Source organism: Drosophila santomea, chromosome X (genome assembly GCF_016746245.2).
Source record: "Drosophila santomea strain STO CAGO 1482 chromosome X, Prin_Dsan_1.1, whole genome shotgun sequence".
In the NCBI taxonomy this organism is placed as follows: Eukaryota; Metazoa; Arthropoda; class Insecta; order Diptera; family Drosophilidae; genus Drosophila; species Drosophila santomea.
Genome location: NC_053021.2, coordinates 4,462,600 through 4,481,884, shown reverse-complemented (window position 1 = coordinate 4,481,884; position 19,285 = coordinate 4,462,600). Strand labels below are relative to the sequence as shown.

The 19,285-nt window shown below is 40.5% G+C and overlaps 4 protein-coding genes across 9 annotated transcripts in view; 2 read left to right on the top strand and 2 right to left on the bottom strand.

Annotated features, from left to right (window-relative positions):
* The window catches only part of LOC120457398 (fasciclin-2), a 65,357-nt gene extending 65,141 nt beyond the window's left edge, over positions 1–216 (bottom strand). For 2 of the 6 annotated variants that reach the window (XM_039644971.2, XM_039644970.2), the window contains exon 1: positions 51–209. The gene's annotated coding sequence lies outside the window, so the exon portion shown is untranslated. Of the gene's footprint in view, positions 1–50 lie in introns of all 6 variants that reach the window. The other 4 variants (XM_039644972.2, XM_039644973.2, XM_039644969.2 and 1 more) reach the window with 3 other exon arrangements.
* A 7,421-nt stretch (positions 217–7,637) lies between these two features.
* LOC120456438 lies at positions 7,638–8,130 on the top strand. Its single transcript, XM_039643271.1, has 2 exons — positions 7,638–7,765; positions 7,828–8,130. Exon 2 carries the CDS (start codon positions 7,835–7,837, stop codon positions 8,018–8,020), a length of 186 nt encoding a protein of 61 aa, XP_039499205.1. The 5' UTR covers positions 7,638–7,765; positions 7,828–7,834; the 3' UTR covers positions 8,021–8,130.
* Positions 8,131–12,532: 4,402 nt separating this feature from the next.
* LOC120456095 (A-agglutinin anchorage subunit) lies at positions 12,533–13,063 on the bottom strand. The gene has a single exon (XM_039642691.2). It carries the CDS (start codon positions 12,996–12,998, stop codon positions 12,555–12,557), a length of 444 nt encoding a protein of 147 aa, XP_039498625.1. The 5' UTR covers positions 12,999–13,063; the 3' UTR covers positions 12,533–12,554.
* Positions 13,064–13,806: 743 nt separating this feature from the next.
* Positions 13,807–18,405, top strand: LOC120456709 (serine-rich adhesin for platelets). The gene is made up of 12 exons (XM_039643683.2): positions 13,807–14,640; positions 14,738–15,061; positions 15,159–15,188; positions 15,246–15,380; positions 15,448–15,594; positions 15,652–15,786; positions 15,847–16,113; positions 16,214–16,462; positions 16,536–16,667; positions 16,726–17,382; positions 17,452–17,586; positions 17,648–18,405. The coding sequence occupies exons 1-12, from the start codon at positions 13,857–13,859 to the stop codon at positions 18,214–18,216; spliced, it is 3,564 nt and encodes a 1,187-aa protein (XP_039499617.1). The 5' UTR covers positions 13,807–13,856; the 3' UTR covers positions 18,217–18,405.
* Positions 18,406–19,285: the final 880 nt, after the last annotated feature.

Below are 19,285 nucleotides of genomic sequence, written 5' to 3'. Positions count from 1 at the left end.
CGGCCAAAAATTGTCTGTTATGAGCAGTTATTGTTATTATTTATTATTACCAATTTCTCATTGTTTAACTGGCACACTAACACACACGCACACGACGCGCCACGACCGTTAACACAGACGGTAAAGAGAGCGCGAGAGAATGCGAGTAAGAAGAAGAACCACTTCTGCTGTCTATTTATTTTTTTCTCTCACCAAGCAGAGCACTCGACGCGTTGGCCGTCGAAACGTAACTGAAAGCACCGCCAGCGCTGCGGCCGCAAAATACCACAGCTATCGCCGCGCCACAAGATCTGGCAACCCCCAATGTTGCCAGCAGATGCGACGCAGCATGTTGCCAACCAAAAGTAAGCGAGCGAGGGATAAAGTAGGAGTTTAAGAATTCATATAATTCATAAAATCAAAACTCACGGCTCCTTTAAGATACTTTACTTTGATACTTTTCTTTTAAATACCATTTGTGGTAATTATAATGATTATTTTATTATTGCTGATTGTCACAATATGTTTTCAGTGCAAAAAAAAGAGAGATAGAGAGTGTCTACCGTTAGGCGGCGAAGAATTCAGCTCTTTTCTTCTCGAGTGTCAGCAAGGTCAAACGACGATGTGCGGAGAAACTGGGTGGTGGCACTTAAGCCGCATTTCATCACTTTTACTGGTGTCAGGTTTTTTGACACGTTTTTGTTGCCCAATCTCTGTAGAGCTTTGTCAACAAACTTTCAGAACGGAGCACTAAAAATGTAACTACTTTATTCGGGGGCACTAAGTATAATGGTATTTAAAAGAGCTACACGTATATTACGCAAAGTGTACTATCATAAAGACTAGAAGTTTAAGTTTAGCTGAGGTTTTCTCTATTGATATGCAAGCTGGAAACCTCATATTACCTCATAAACATCCTTTGCAGTTCGCAGCATGTTGCCGAAACCTCTTACAACATTTCTGCATGAGAAAAATTAAAGTTTAACGTCTTAGTTTTCGGCATTTCATTTTACGATCTTGCTGTCGAAGAAGACGACGAATGGTTAGGAAAAATCGGGCGGGAAGACAAGACGAATTTTCCGGTTGGCAACATTTCGGAGACGGCCACTTGTTGCCCGCGCAACATCGAGATTCGATTCGAAACGAAAACTTCTTTTATGTTCAATTGCAGCGCTGTCAATTAAACCAGCCTGCAAAAAAATCGTGACGAGGGGGTGATTTTCCCGGTTAAGTGGAAACAAAAAAATCCCAGTTACGTTTGAATGCGTTGTGTGCAATTTACTAAATTAAATTGCGTATAGATGCCAATACGATGTATTCTGCAGTTATCATTGTTGTTTTGTTTCGCGTGTCGTGTGTGTGACGGAGCAATTTATCACCCTATACAGAGATATATGTATGTACCTACATATATCTATATACCAGCAACACCACTCCCCCGAATCACCAATAAGTGATTTATAGGATTGTTATTTTGTCGTTGATGTCGCACTTTCGCTGCGCTTTATTTATTGCTCGGAGTCTTTGTCTTTTTCTTTCTCCCACCCACAAAACAAAACAAAAACCCGATCCGCCCGATTTTAAACGCGTTAATTTTATTTCACAGCCGCCCGAATTTTCCGAACTTTTCACAGATGAATATTTAATTGATCGCCTGGCTGTGGGAAATGTGGTGACAATTGTTCTTCATGCTTAATTAGCTAATGCGTTCGACCTTTGACCTATGATGTGCCAGCGATGTGAAAATTTTTGCTACCACATTCATTTTAACAATTCGATTTCAATATTGTTTTTATATGTGGTTTAAGACGATTGTATAAAAATGTATTGTAAGTTTAATAAAATAAAGAAGAATTAAAGAAGATTATAAATATAAATAAATAAGTAATCATATTAAGAATCTTTGGTCTTGGCAACAGAAAACTGATGTAGAAACAAAGGAAATATGCCCATTTCCCTCTGAACACAGCAATTATTTAACAATTATGGGAACAAGTGAACAATGGCGGTACGTTGATCAAGCTTACTTGAAATGGTTTCGCCTGACCTGTGACCCCGAAATCTGCTACCTGATTTGATGGCCAGCCAGACAAATGAAGACGTCGATTTAGTTTTCAGATGGGTGGTCCCCAAATCAATCTCCAGCTATCTCGGAAATTCTGTTCCAATTTGTTGTCCGGATCGAGTTCGGTTTTTTTGGGTGAACACCTGTATTTTTTTGGTGGTGCATCAAGAATATGTTCTCAAATGACGGTAACCGCAGCCTGAGATCATTAGAAAATGGTTAATAACTCTATAAGCAATTAGATCCGAAGAGCTCCCCCCCACACTCCGCTCAATTTCTGACAGGTTTTGTCCGCACCGAAGAAGCAAAACTCAATTGCAATCTCGATCTTGGCCAGAAACTTAAGCTGGAAATCATTAGTCCACAGGAATGACAGCCATTCAGCGGCCAAAATGATGAATTATGTTTCAAATCGAACTCCCAAAGCAAAAATGTCGGATACAGATTCGAAGTGCATATCAGTAGATACACTGCGGCACGTTGTATGTGGTCTAAGGGCCGGAGGTGCTAACGTCGGATGCTCAACAATTAATTGATATTTAAGCATTCGCATCATGAGTTCATTTTACCAGGACTTGACGGCACAATTCAAAGATGCACTTAGCCTGGAGCAAACAAAGGAAATTTAATGGTATTATGCCCCAAACTTGGCTCACATTGTTTCTTAGATGAAGTGGCCCCAACTAAATACCATAAATTGTTTTAAACAAAATTTATCTAGTTTCTAATCATTTGTTTTTAAAACTGGTTTACAATAAAAGAGTTTTAAGGGTTAATTTTTATTATTTTTCTAATGCCACTGCTGCTGTTTTTGCAGGAGTCTATTACATTTAAGTCCTTCGTTGCCACAAATGGGTTAATGAGTATCTATTGCTGCCATGTCCATGGAAACTCTCAACTTCTCGAGTGCGCCCACAGAACCCTTCTGTTATTATTATACCATTAAATAGCCCTCTATTTTCTCCAAATAACCCTTGACCCCAGCAGAACCCGGAACAAGTCGATGAGCCTCATCGCTTTGGTCTTTTGAAAATAGTCTCATTAAACCATCAGGACAATAAATGGACATGAAATATTTTCACAGTTGACCTTTAATGGGCTGAACCCCTTGCAGTGCGAAAAATTCCCCACAACATTTCAAACTTTCCAACTTCCGTCCGAATGGCAACCGCAAAAATCCGAACAACTATGCTAGGTATTCGATTGCTGGCGATTTGGTGGCATAACCGACCCTTATTTTTCAGCACCCCCCAACCCCAGTTTTATTTCTATTTTGCTCGGACTATGGATTGTTTGTTTGTTTGTTGACCTTTTAGCTCTTGGCGCGTGACTGTGACCATTTGTCTGCTTTTCTTGCGCACGCGTGCCCCGATATATTTTGGGGTGAAATCAGCCGCCCTTTTTGTTTTAAAAATATTTCGTCCCCTTGCCATTTTCGGTTTTCAATTAAACTGCCAAAAATTATTGCTGTGGGTGTGTGGAGAAAATGAAAGTGCGAAAAGGTGCAGGGTTTGGAAAAAGGAATTTTTCAATTCGACGGGGGGTTATCGGGGTCACTATTGTGTAAGGGCTATTGCGACCAGTTCATTTCCTGTTGCGTATTTGGCGATTTAATTTAATTGAACGAATTTCACTTTCGTATTTAAAGGTCGGGATGGGATTCATTTGGTCGGTGGTCAGCAGAGAAAGGGCGGGTATCAGAGAACTGCAAGAGTGGCATTTTTTGCCACCCTAATCACACTCAACAAATTTGAGTGTCTGGTGCCACTCACACCGGTCATCGCGGGTACTTACAACACTTACTTAAAACACTCATTTATGTCTTGTAAACACCCGGGTCTGGTAGACACTTGAGTGTCTGTGGTAACATAATGACTGAAAAACGAAATAGATTTTGCCCAAAATCAATAGATAGCCTCCATTTTTTCCTTAGCGAAATAGACATTTCTTTTTTATATATTTAATTATTTGCTTCCAATATTTAACTTTATAAATGTACAATTTTTCTTTTTAAAATGATAAAAAAAAACAACAGTCGCAGCCAAAATTCAGAAAGTTAAGCGTCCCTCTACATTCCCCCCAAGGCACTCACCCCTTTCCCCAAGCTCTTTTCTCCTCAAGCTGACAGCTGGTTGTAACTCCTGGAAAATAGCTAGCTAAGGCACTTCGTCCAGTAGGTCGAAATCACATTATTGATATACTCTGCTGCCACATAAAATCATTGCACCACTCACTCACAATTAGTATTTAAAAAAAAACATCGAAAAAGTTGTTTGCTTACGTAGGACTTTTGAGAAGCGCAGAGAAGGGCACATATATTTTGGTATTATTTAGTATTAAGTATTTAGTATTATTTAGTATTTAGTATTATTTATTGGGTGTTTGTAATGTATACAATCTACAAACACCCGAGTGCTGAGACACCCGGTGTTTAGTGGGTGCACTAAGAGTGCCGGTGGCTTGCTGCAGTTCTCTGGTGGGTATACAAAAACATAACTGACTTTAAGATCCGAACCAAAGGTCAGATACTTAAAATAAAATAAATAATACTTAAGGAACATACAAAATAGTGTCATTTTCATAAAAATAAATTTATATTTGACAGTTTTGTGTTAGATTTAATGATAATAGATGTAAAATTTTGAAATATTTACTCTGTACACTTTAAAGGGGCACTAACAAAATAAATTTATTGCCGTGTTTAGATTCCTGAAATCTTAGTGCAAATGGCGGAAGCCAGCAATCAAATCACCTAGCGATAGTCAATCTGAGCCAAAACGTCACGGGGCATAATCCTCCGAAATTGTGCATTCAAAACAGACTGAAAACCGAAAGACCGGATTCGAAACCAGGAATTTGGGAACAATGAACAAAGGGGTGTGGAAAGGACAATTAGCGTCGGCCGCAGCTAATTATGATCCCACCACCGCGGGTGGTGAACAAAAATATACTCGTATGTATGTACTTGTACTATATATATAGGTGAGTATGGAGCCTGGAAACTCAAACTCAAACTCATTTGTAGTCCAATGCACCGGGCACCGGGGGCAGACCCAATTTCACTTTTCCTCGTTGCGTTGACATTTTCCGCATAGATTGTGAAACCCTTAATTAACTTTCGAGGGCAAATGAGGACCCCGGATATGTCCACTAATCCAGAGAGACTTTCGTTTTGTTTCGCTGTGTTTTGTTTGCCGCGCTTGCAACGTGAGCAGGACATCCGAGACGCCACCAAAGGACCAAACAAACCAAACAAAAAAAAGGACAAACGGCCCATTCTCAAACTCCTGGTTTTTTGTTTCTCTTCTTCCATGTCGCGTGCTCCTCATCATCCACATATCCTCTTTAGTTTAGTTTCCCGAGAATACATATATTTTCTATAAAGAGACCTTAAATTAAGAATTTCTAGCCAAATACATTAAATATTTATTGGGACCGTGCTTTTAAGACTTCGGAATATAACAAAAGTATATTTCCCTTTTTTTAGTATTTAGTATTTGTTTTAGGAAATGGCCCAATATATTTCATACTTTACGATAGATCTTGGTTCAACTTTTTTTTATGAAATTCTAGACCATCAATCAAAAACTCGGTTTCTAGGCAATTATCCAGCCTATGGTATTCTCAATTGCACGATTATTTTTCTCAGTACAGTTGGCAGAAGGGCAAATAACATTCGAAATTTACACCTACTGCGGCGAATTGGGTGGGGCAATCGCCGTATCCTGACCACAGACATCCTGCCAAACACCCGCACCTCCTGGCGGGAAACCCACCTGAGTCCTTCGGCTCGTTTGTCCTTTTCCGGGCACTCATTACGCCATGTGGTCAAACACAAAGTATGTCTGCATGTGGTGCGGTCCAACAACGGTACTTTGAAGCTATATATATATCCACGTGACTGTATATATGTATGTATGTATCTACATGCATGTATTGTTATATGGCTATAGGCGGTATGCGAACACAAAAAATGTAACAAAATAATTCCCACGCCAACATTTCCGGGAGCTGTGCAAATTTAGGGCTTCTCACCCGTGCGAGGAATGTGTGGATAATGCGTTGCCATTTAACGCATTACTGAGCCCTGCTCATCGCAGAAAAAAAGGACGAAAAAAAGGCGCGGCTAAATTCCATCTCCAGGATACTCCGGGCAAAATGAGTACTTTATTATATTAAAGAATGTTTCAAATATAATGACAATTCCAACAAAAATATATTCTAAATTTCCTTTTAATGTTATTATTCCATTTATCAATATTAATATTTAAATTTAAATTATGTATTTTTTGAGTATACCCTTTGCCCTTGAGAGTTACTGGGTATACATACGGCGTCTGCGGGGGCCGTTTTTTTTAGCCTTAATTATTAGCTTTTGGTTGGAAAAGGCGTCGCTGGGTCTGGGCTGTCTCGGAAGGATGCTTTGTTGCGGTCAATGAGATAGGATTTTAGCCGAGCAACCTGGCTACCTTTTTTTACTTCTTGAGTGGCAGGACAATGGCCACCTCCATACAGGCTGAAGTTAAGTTTTGTGTGGCATAAGAAGAACAGCTTTCAGGAATTTTTTCATCATGCTTAATTTTTCAAAAAAGTTCCTGTAGAACATGAATAATTTGTGGCTTAATTGTAAAATATTTCCTACATCACAATTCACTAAACAATTATTTTTATCAAACCAAAAACAGTATTTCAACGTTCCCAGAAATATCAAAAATCAGCCGAGCCTCTTTACTTTTAAATATCTAATGGTCAATTAATCGGAAAATTTCGATTAGATCGTAGCAAATTGTGTACTTTATTACTCATCAGAGGAAAGTACCAGCATAGTTTTATTATCTAGCCAGTAACTATCTGACCAGGCCCGAAATTGGGAAACTAGAGATCCATGCCACGCCGTAAAATGAGAACAAGAACCGTGCGAACGTAATCGGATCGCTTTTTTGGGCATAGGAACCTGCGTTACCATCCAATTCCAACCGCTAATCTAGGCGGGGAGTCTTGTGCGCTATTTATCGATGAAAGCGTGGCCTTTATTTCGGAATTCGGTTTAGGGTTTCGCTCTTAGAGATCCGGGTAGAAAGGAAATGTCAATATTTGTCATTACCGCGTGGCATTTTCTAGCGAATTTCTTCGACGCTTTGTCTACGGTTACTTTTTTTTTCCTTGTGGGGGTTTTTCGGGGTTCGGTTTCGTCGGCTTTTCCTTTGTGCCCGCAACGGCCATAAAACCAACAAAGGCGAAACAAAGGCCGCCGTGCGCCGTGTGATTATGTAAGACGCAGTTGCACATCGAGCTCATATTTGCTTCGGCAAAACACCACACATTACAGGCGGAAATCCACAGCCAGAACCAGGAATCCGGGCAACCAGAACCAAAACCAGAGTCAGAAACGAAACACCAGACACGGCACTGTTTGCCCTAGACTCTTCCGTTTCCGATAATCGGATATAGCGATGTTTATATGTGTATATTTAAATGGTGGGACCAGACATGGTGAAACAAAGAAAGTAGTCAAGGGGTTCAGAAAACTTCAGCTCAAAGCTGAATTAATGTATTTACAATAGAAATCGTTTATTTCAAAATATTAAATGTTATGCTCTCAGGCTTATCAATTTAACGCTTATAGACATCATGTAGGTCTTTGCGTAATTTGTCAAAATTGAGATATTCCAAAATTATAATCTTTATTTTGCCCAGCGATTCTGATATATTTTAAAATTTGTAAGCATCAAAAAACTCGTACATTTAAATACTTTATAAGGCGTACTATTAACTTTTCATAGTAAGAAAATGCAGGAGGACGCAAAGGATATAATCCCCGAAAAATTCGATTTCGAGGAGGAGGTCTCTCGCCTAATGATCGAATATGACGTGATACTTATAGCTGAATGGGATGAATCCATTTTTGAGGAGAATGAATTAGAAAACGACCACGAGAGCGACCACAATACATCTTCTAATGATAACACCCAGTAGGTGCGATAATATTTACATTGTGGAGCTCTGGATACTGAATTTTTCACAAGTTGTTTGTTATCATTAAGTCCCAATAAAATTGTGTACCATATTGCCATGTCGTCATCCGTCATGATCTGTTTTCAGGATCACTTATTGTCCCTTAGCTCATCGCTCACTTGTGCTCTGAGCGGATTAGGTTTCACACAAGAACGTGTGCGGGACAATGGACTTGATGGTAGAAACTAAAAAGTAAAATAAAAAGGGAAACACAGGCAACCCCCGAACAATGAACCATCTGGCAAGTGGATTGGCAGCTTGTAATCCGCCACCCCGCCTTATAAGTCCTTACATATCCTCAGGGTCGATACGATAATGCACTTGTTACACGGTTATTGCATCATCGCCAATTGCCCTAATGCGATTAGCATGCATTTTTAATCGGGCCAAATTGGAACTGGGTTTTGTGTCTAAGTCTTTCGATAGTCTTGTCTTTTCGCACTTCTGGTGCTTTTAATTTTAATGCAGAACAAAAGGACCAAAATCAAATCAGCAGATTTTGAATATATGATATTGATATAAGCATATTATAATTATTTAATAATTTAGATCTAAAATGTTCAATTTGGCTGAATATTATATTTTTTTCTTACCATGTATGTATGTACATATATCACATTGCTTTAGATGCTCATTACGCAATTTTTCGGGCGGGCGTTTTTGTGTGAAGTGGTCCATTGTCAGTGCCGTAGACCAGAAACGCAAACTGTCTCGAGAGCGAACGACTTGAGGCCGACAAAGTTGCGGGAAGAGTACAGTTACCATCGTTGGCCAACCCCCGTTGACCCCTGGCCCCTCCGATATGACAACCCCCGTTGACCCCTGGCCCCTCCGATATGACAACCCCCGTTGGAACAAAGGAGTTGACTAGTCTGCAATGGAGTGGGTCAACGTGGAGCGTGCTCAGCCTGTGAAATTGCAAACCAGAACCACACTTTCATCGATAATCCAGAGGGTCACTCGGTGGGTCAAGTGTCGTCGCAGCGCGTGCCAACCCCTTTAAAAATTGGGGGAGAACACGTGGAGAGCTGGAAAATGTAACTAGTGCCCCATTATAAATGCAAATCAATTGGTAGTATGTAAGTGAGAAAAATGCCTAAATTTATTGCAATTAAAATCGAAATTATCCGTTAAAATCCGTTCCCAGCCAATCTGTTCCCAAACTGCCGCCCGTGAGTATGCAATAAATAATTTCAAACTGCCTTTCGGGAAAAAGGAGGCCCAAAAGCAGGCAACAACAAACAGATTCCATTTACGTATTCGATTGCTTTCAATTGCAAATTTATAGTTTGTAGTTCCATCTGCAGTATCGCTCCATCTGTTTCCGTTTTCACTTGTGGTGTTTGCTTTTAACTAACGTGACACAGCCGCATTCAAATCAGCTTAATTAAATTGTAATTGGATATGTTTTTTTGCCTAAAAACTGACTCAAACAAACGGGAATCACGAGGGGTCTGGAAAATGGGAATCGGAATGGTGGTTGATGGCTGACGCTTGATAAGCTCATCGCGTGAATTGTCTTGAAAGCTGCGGACAGGCGTCTCTATCCGTCCAGCCATCTATCTGTAGCCATTTTATACCATATATATGTATATATGTATGTATATATGTATGCCGCCCACCAGCCAACCCTTATCCATCCCATCAGGCACAGTGATGTCAACGAAACTGTCGAAAGTAGTCAAACTGCTATTCGTTTTTCTCTCCGTGATCCTGGCAGAATGGTTAAGCATATTGTTTTGAATTTAAAACAGTGCATGGCTTTTAGCTCTCATTATTGTCAACAAAATCTTTCAAATTGCGCACATAAGCAATGAATTTCTTATAATATATAGTCTAACTGAAATACTACTCTCATAAATAACTCCATAATAACTTGATTAAAAGTATGAACTTCTTTAAAAATGCTGGCACATCTTTAAGGGAAATAATATATCTAAAATAGCCAAACTGGCAACATTTTGGTAGAGACTGTTGCTTCTTGTTTATGCAACGAAACTAATTTAAAGTACTTCACGCGGCGCACTATGGGGCGAACGACCACCTTATGTGGAAAAAACCCATTTTTTAAAAGTCGTTAAATAAATTTTTTTTAAATTGAAATGTATTCAAAAAACATCAATCTATCATGTTACGTACTTGAAATTTTAAAAGAGGGCGCCACTGTTCAGTGAACAGCTGTTCAGTCAGCTGTTTCGTTTGCGCTGGCACACCGATAACCGAATTTTTGTTTATCGCTAAAAAATCTTACAAGTTTGAAGTGACAAAAAGTGCATAAACAATTATCAAAAGTGTTACTTATAACATGCAGTCGAATCCTTGTGGGTTTCAATATGTGTTTGTGATCTTGGAATGTTTAAATGAACTGTGGTGTCCCAATAATCTTCAGTAAATTCTAACCCTAATAAAACACAACTTTTGTAGTGTATTCTAATTTTTAAATAGAGCTACAAAGTGAGTCTGGCTCACTCCGGCTCTAAAACCTGTTATATGTTGTAGAGTTATCAATTATTAGTATATGCTATTAGTATAAATGCACACTTTCTCCAAAATTTAACTTTTAAGGGTCTAACCTCAAAGTGGTTTTAAAGCTTCAATTCGTGTATGACGATTAACAATAGGTGTGAAACATAAATATATTTATTACAATAAAGTTCTAGTTCCTTGAATTTTATGTTTTTTGGGAAACATTAGTTTTTAAACATATTTATGCTATTTTTAAGAATAAAAGCTGTGAAGCAAGAAGTAAAACTTCGATATTTTTTAAAAACAAGGTAAGCAACCCCCATTTCTTACTTTATTGGTTTAATTTAAGATTATATTTTAAATTTTTTCGAACAAAAAATGTTTTTTGTACACTGAAAAAAAGTGTGGGTTGTTTTTTTTTGTTTGAAGACCACGCTTATTTTTCCTCAAATATATTACTATTTCTATCATGAACATAAATCAAAAAACAGAACTTAAATATGTTGCTTCGTTCTCGAGTTATTAATTAATTCCACAAAAAGTGGTCGTTCGCCCCATAGTGCGGCGGTCGCATAATCCGCTGCCATGGTGTGCGTGTGTCCCCACCTCTCTTTCCCACACTTTTCCCTCTATGACTCCTTCGCTTTGTGTGTGATAACTTCGTTAAGTTGTTGACACGCATACATTTATATATAAGGCTGCATATGGGGGTAAATAATAATAACAATATAGTCAGTAATTAAATGACACTGGCACGTGGCGCTATGAAGCCAACAAGAAAGTTCACAGGATAGCCAAAGGAAACCCCCCCAGAGAACTGCAGCAAGCCACCACTCTAAGTGCACCCGCTAAACAGAGGGTGTATCAACACCCGGGTGTTTGTTGACAATCAATTTTTTATTATTAAATATATTTAATATTAATTTAATCTGTTCTATTTCTATTGCTCTAGTTGGCATTCAAAGTGAAATTATAAAGTTATAAGTAAGATAGCTGAAAGTATTAAAAGGAAATAAATAATAATAAACAATACTTAATACTTAATAATACCAAAATATATGTGCCCTTCTCTGCGCTTCTCAAAAGTTCTACGTAAGCAAACAACTTTTGCGATATTTTTTAAAAAATACTAATTGTGAGTGAGTGGTGCAGTGATTTTATGTGGCAGCAGAGTATATCAATAATGTGATTTCGACCTACTGGAGGAAGTGCCTGAGCTAGCTATTTTCCAGGAGTTACAACCAACTGTCAGCTCTGACGTGGAAAGAGCGCAACAGTCAGGCATACATATATGCGGATTTCATATGACAAGTTCGTATGACCACTGTCACTGCCACAAATATTAAAATGGAGAAGGGGATTGTGGATGCTGCGGCACATCGTTGACATCATTCACATTCAACTATTTGCACAACAAATTCAAGTAAATCTTTGCACGAATTAAATTCCATTTGTTTATGACTCAATGAAAAGCCACAAAGCTTCTGCCAATAGGCTTTCGCTGTTAGTTTGGTCCATATAAATATATACATATGTACATACATACACATATACTTACATATGCACAATCGCTGGTTGAGATACTGAATTTATAGCCTGTGTTTTTGGCACAATTAAGATTTGCGCACATAAACGCCCCAACTTGTGTTGGCATTAAGTTCTTTGCTCAAAAACTTTTAATTGAAATAATTTGTTAAGGCCTCTGGGGGCCAAGGAGACTTCAACTTTTGAACAAAAAGGCGAAACATTTCCTTATTCCATACATCAAAAAACACACGAACGTAAATACTTTTCCAAACTCTGCAGGCATTTTGACTTACAGCTAAAACAATAATAGTCCTTCAATCACATATTTTATGCCCGAATACCACAAGGACATCAACGTTACTAATTGATTCGTACATTATTGACTTCAATTTGTACAGTGGCCTTTGGATAAAATATGGATATTGAATACAACCGAAGAGTAGAAGAAAAATTTCAAGAAATAAAAAAGTAAACCTCTTTTGTATCCATTAGTTTATTCCATCTATACTATGTAACCCTTGTCGTTGCTAAACTTGTAACAGAAACGCTTGAAACAAATCCTGCGCCTCATAGTAGTTGGATTTGTTTCGGTGCTTGTGGTTGTGGATGCGGTTGTATTTTCGCTATCCTTCGTTGTAGAAAGCAAACTGGGTGTGGTGGAATTAGTGGATGTTTTCAAAGCTTCTGTTGTCACTTCTGTGGAAGTTCCAGGTTCCGAAGAAGTGGTCACCAAGGTAGTGGTATTTGAATTCGGTGGCAATGTGGTAGTTATATTACTTATTTCCAGTTCCAGGAAATTCAACAAAGAATCCATGAATTTCTGTATAGAGCTACGATCCTCGGCAGTGAAGGTTTGGGCATCGGAAAATTCCAAAATACAACTACTTCCCACGAGGGCAACGACCAATAGAAGCACGAAGGTATGATCCTGATTAAAGGCAGTCATTTCGATCAAGTTAATTGTTCTAGGTTCTTTACGCACTGCACAAATTTGCTGTCAGCTTTTAAGCATTTATACTACTGGGTATCGCTATGCGGAAATTTTGAGGCAGCTTGGATTACGTGCTGAAACACCCAAAAAAGATGATAGTTCTTTGGATATTCGGCCAGCTGGGTCACTGGCTAATCTAACAACATAACACGGGTTCAAAACATTCTTTGAAGATATTTGCTGGAATTAATCTCAGTACTTTTGTGGTTTTTCTGCTCAATGAAAAACATAAAGCTATGAATGAACACATAGTAAACCAAGTTTAGTCTCGAGAAATGAGTGTCAATACGCTTATTAAGTTATAGAGTTTAGTTTATTGTTTTATAAAGTGAAACACTAAAACAATTGAAAGTTATGACAAAAAATAATATAAATTATGTTGGAGCTTTGATTCAGTATTTACCTTTTTAAACATTTTCTTCTAGGAGATCTACAATGAAGCTGCCTTGGATTAATGTAACAGCTGACTGATTTAAGCTTACAACCCGAGCGATCAGAGGTCCAAATCAAAATCGATGGTAATCTTGCTAGCACAACGCTTTAAACCCGATTTCCTCAAGTTCCATCCAACTGATCAGCACCCACTCATTGGCCGCAAAAGATAAGAAGATCGGTGCCGGGCATGCCGAAAGAATTCTGCAAGTTTATCGACAACGATATTGATGTTGGGAAGGCACGTTTTACAGCATGCCAGTGAGATTATCTCGCTGGGCTTGATGGCGATAAGCTGGCAAAAGCCGTATAAAAGAGCTGGGAAGAGCAGCGAAATCTATCAATCATCATCAACTCAAGTTAGTGGCAACAACCATCGAAATGTGGCGCCTTCATTTGTTCCTAATCCTCTCCACCTGCTTCCTGGTGCCCCACGATGCCAAGCCCACGAAGCGATCCCCAGTTGGATTTTCATCGACCCCACTGGCCTCACTGCTCCTGGAAACGGGAGCTAGCAATGGAACCACGGATCTACCCACAAGTACCGAAACTACGACCCTGAGGACTCAACGAGTGACAAACATTGGACGATTGGCTTCCAAGGATCTGGCCGATTTGCTTTTGGCCAGTATGCAGGCACGGGGTGCCAACTTGACCTCCTTCCAGGAATCCACCATGAAATCGCTGCGCAACGAGGCGGTCAAGGATACGAAGGGAAACAATGTGCTCCTGCAGATTGGCATGGATGTAATCATTGACATCTTGATCGGAGCTCGTGATAACGCCACTTGTGAAAGGATCATCCAGGACATCGATCAGTCACAGGACCGCAACAGCCTGACCTTAACACTCAAATCGTTTTTGGCCCTGTGCTTCTTTAACGGCATCGAATGCGCTAATGGTGAGGTGAGCCAAGTGATTAAGACCACCCACTTGCGCCAAAAGCAGCAGAACAAGATCGCTCAGGATGATCATCAGCAGGCGGAGGGCTCGGGTCTTCGCACCGCCCGCCGGGTGGGCGTGATCAAGGACGACCGCAACTCGGTGCTAGAATTCATGCAGGCACGCAACATCAACGAACTGTCCACCATCCTTAATACTCTGCTGCAGGTGTGCGGAGCCTCGAGCGGCGAGGCACACAAAATCATCAGGAATTTGCGAGAGAGTAAGTATTTGTCCACCAGCGCCAGAATTGGTATTAGTATGTTCAATATCTTATATACTGCTTTCTAACCTATTCGATGAATTTTGTATCGTTTCAGTGGGTCCCGATAGCGTCAGCTTGTTGCAAGTGAACGCTTTCAGCATGCTTTCCGTATCACTTTTGGACAGTCTATCGACCGTTGCGGAGGGTAAGACCAGTGGGTTGTGCTCTGCCGCCCCAGAAAGCTGGATCGTCCGTCTGCTGGCAATGGGCGTGGACAAAGTGGTGCTTATGGGCCTGATGACCGCCCTTGATCGCACTATTGTCAACTCCACTACCGATGAACTTAATAATGCCGCAGCGCTCAACAGCATCAATGGTGGCGATCTTCCCGATTTGAAGTCTAAGTTTGACCAAAAGACAGCGGCCAAGCGTGCCATTTGTAAGTAAAATACGAAGATTTTTACTTTTAAAGAAGATCTGGTTTTCCCATTTTCCTTTTTGAACACATCCCTAACATTTTTATTTCATTTTTGCAGTGGATTCTGGCGTTGGTAACGACTTAAACCGTAAGTTTATGGAATATATTCTATAAACGGAATTATTAACTTTATTTTTATTTATAGTGGCGCCTTCAGTGCAGGAAATTGGCAATCTGAATACAATCAATGATCTTATTCTTGCCAATGTGCCCGTTGAAGCTAATATCCCTGTGATCTCAGATATTGAGGGTTCCAGTTTTACCGGCAACACTCTCAACCGTTAGTAATGATTTTATTAATGCACACTTCCGATCAAACATAAACTTTTATACTTTTAATATTTTAGAGGGATCTGATGTAGTCTTTAATGGAGATAAAAACAATTTGAACCGCCTAGTGGGTGCAAAACTTCCCATTCTTGCGAGTGCTCCTATTTTGTCCCAAATAAACAGTGGAAGTTCAAGCTCATCGGGCGTGGGTAATAATTTCAACTGTGAGTTTGCCTCATTTTCCCCAATAGGCACATTTATAGAATTGTATACTTTTTTAGTGGCACCATCAGTTCAAGCCATTGGGAATTCCAACTCTATTAATGAGCTCATTACCGCCAATGCGCCAGTTGCAGCTTCTATCCCTGTGGTGAGTGATATTAACGGATCTGGTTTCACCGGCAACATTCTGAAACGTAAGTAGTGATTAAGTCTATATTTCTCTATTTAAATATTAAAAAATCATTTTTTTGCAGAGGGATCTAATGTGGCGATCAACGGAACGGGAAACACTATTAACAGCTTGGTGGGCGCTAGAATTCCGGTTTTACTTAGTGCTCCGATTTTGTCTTCGATCAACAGTGGAAGTTCCAGTTCCTCCTCTTCGAGTCCATCTAGTAGTTCGGGATCTTCTGGGTCTTCAACGTCGGGCTCTACGGGCTCTTCGGGTTCGGGTTCCACAACTTCTTCCTCTGGCACAGCTAGTTCTTCCGGCTCGTCCGTAATTGGCAACAATGTGAATGGTGAGCTATATATTGAATTCATATTTCATCTTCTATATATTCCTAATTGTTGTTATACTTTCTTACTCATACGATTGCATTATATCTATTTTAATTTTAGTTAAAGGCGATACCATAAATGGAAATAAGAATTTCCTTTTCAAACTACTTGATCTTGGTCTGCCGATCTCCTTGGCCGCTCCGGTTTTGAGTATCATAAATCAGGGCTCTTCCACTGGTTCATCGACTGGTTCTTCCTCTGGTTCTTCTACTGGTTCATCTTCTGGTTCTTCGGGCACTACTTCAACTGGTTCTTCGAATGGGTCTTCAAGTGGCTCCTCAGGCGCCTCAGTGGGAAATAATGCTAACAGTAAGCTGACGAGTTTATTTTGCCCTTAGAAATTTACTTATGTACTTAAAATATTTATACAATTATAAAATAGTCGACCCCAGCGTTGATATTGTTGGAAATAACAACCAAATTTCCAAGGTCGTTGATGCCAACGTTGATGTGTTGGCAAATGCCCCGGTCCTTAGCCAAATAACTGGAGCTGGCTTTGCAAATAATCTGAATCGTAAGTAGACTCCCTTTAAATAGGTTGTGTACTAGTTAATAGCTATCCTATGTTTTAGAAAAATCCAATGTACGTATTAGAGGTAATAACAATAATATTGTGAAGGCTGTAGACGTCAATGCTCCCGTTTTGGCGGCTGTTTCGGCGATCAGCAGCATCACCAATGCCGGTGGATCTTCCAGTGGCGGATCTAGCAGTGGATCTTCTGGAAGCGGATCCTCCTCTTCGGGAGCTTTGGGTGGACTAAGTGGTCTCACAGGAGGCTCAGGATCCTCTTCTGATGGCCTTCTCGGAGGTCTCCTTGGCAATGTCGTTGGCGGCGTGGTACCCGCTGTTGGTGGAGTTGTCGGCGGCGTCGTTAAAACCGTGGGGCCCGTTCTTGGAGGTGTCGTGGAGACAGTGGAGCCTGTTGTTGGCAATCTGCTTGGCACCGTTGGCGGAGTTCTTGGTGGTGTGACTGGCGGTTCTTCAAGTTCCTCAAGTCCTCTAGGCGGCGTTACCAATCTTTTGGGTGGTGGCAGTTCCACCTCAAACGGTTCCTTCTCCGTAATTGGCAACAGTGCCAGCAGCGGTCCTAATACATTAATCACTGGCAACAATAACAACATCGTACGATTGGTGGATGTCAATGGATTGGTCCTTGCTGACATTCCCATCTTGAGCAGCATAACTAACCTTTTGGGAGTGACAGGACTAATCGGAAACTCAGCCAACAGTAAGTTTAATTGGTTTTTAGTCCGCATTTGAAACCTCATTTAATGAATACGTATTGTTACTCTTGTAGAGGGTCCCAAGACTGTGGTTATTGGTGATAATAATCGTATTGTGAAGCTGATCAACGTTGATCTGTGGGTGTTGGCTTTCCTCGACGTTCTCAACATAATCCGAGGAAGTGGAGGTGTTTGCAACCAGATTAACTGTAAGTGAAGATACACTTGCTGATCGGTGATCACTTATTAATTGATTATACATCATTTTAGCTGGACCTAACACCGAGATCATTGGCAATAACAACGATGTGGTTCAACTGGTTGATGTGGATTTGAGCGTGTTGCTTGTGGTTGATTTGCTGAGTCACTTGATCACCACTGTGGCCAATGACTGCAGCGGCACCACGACAGTCACACCCATTACAAGTCCACCCACTCAGCCACCTACTGAGCCGCCAACGCAGCCTCCCACTCAGCCACCTACTCAGCCACCTACTCAGCGTCCAACTGAGCCACCTACTCAGCGTCCAACTGAGCCATCTACTCAGGCCCCAACTGAGCGCCCCACCTATGGGCCGCCCACTAATCCGCCTCCCACAAATCAGCCTCCTACCAATCAGCCTCCCACCAATCAGCCTCCCACAAATCAGCCTCCCACCAATCAACCTCCTACCAATGAGCCACCCACCAACAGGCCACCCACCGATCAGCCACCTACCAACCGCCCACCGTCGCCCAGTCCCAACAACTGCTATCGCAGATACTGCCGCAAGTGGCGCACTCGTCCCAGCTACTTGTGCTACAAGAACTGCGGTGGTGCCTTCGTCTACAAGCCCTAAATCAGTAACAGTGCACCACCACTCCCGAAACCGAGGGAACCACCAAAACCACCGGCTGCACAGGTATTCAATCTTGTTATGCGTGGCTCTGCCAGCCTCACTGCCTTTGGGCATTTATTTATTTTTTGTACTTTCTAAGCAAAGGTTGTTTAATTTATTTAAAATATAATATAAAAATTGAATCAATAATTTTAAAGCGTTTTTCAAATATTGTGGTGAAAATGGGGGATTTAAAGAATCAGTTCATAAGATTATAAATAAATGTTTGGAAAATTCAAATTATTACGCACTTTATTCAAACACCAAATGCAATTACATTTTCCCCACGCCATAAAGAAAAAGTTAAAACGAAAACAAAAAGTTACGCTTTATAAATAAAAGATAACATTATTAACAAAGACCACCCACAGACGAGCGCAGCATCAAAATACCTAAACCTCTGAAGTTAGACAAATGGTCGTCAACCGGTGGAAATTGGGGAATTTTCAGGGGGGAAAAGCCATCCGGAACGTGCCTCACGCCGCATGAAATCATAATGAAAGCAATAAAAGCATCACCAACAACCAGAAACAGAACCCAGAACCCAGAACAGACAACCCAGAACCCAGAGCCCAGAAACAGAAACAAAACCATTCAAGAACGATGTCGGCGCTTGAGGTGCGAGTGTCTCACCTCATAATTGATGACCTAAGTAATTTGTTATGGCTATGAAACGTGTGGCAAACACAAAAAACGCTGCCGCAGCACGACAACTGCGGAAGAACGAAATATTGAAGCAATTATAAAATTTACAGCAAAACAAAAAAAGCCCACGGGGTTGACACAAAATGTGGGAAAAGTTTTCCTGGGGGGGTGGTGGATAAAGTATCATTTTGGCATGCTAATGATAACCATCAGTAGGTTTTACTCTGTTAAATATTATGCAACACCTCGGGGACGCCATTGGGTTGCCAAAACGACAACAGTGCAATGATTGTCGGCACCTGAGGAACCTCAATACGGCAATGGCCATTCGGGGTGGTCAATCTTCTGCTCAAAAGTGGTTTGCACAAGGTATGGCCCACTTAAA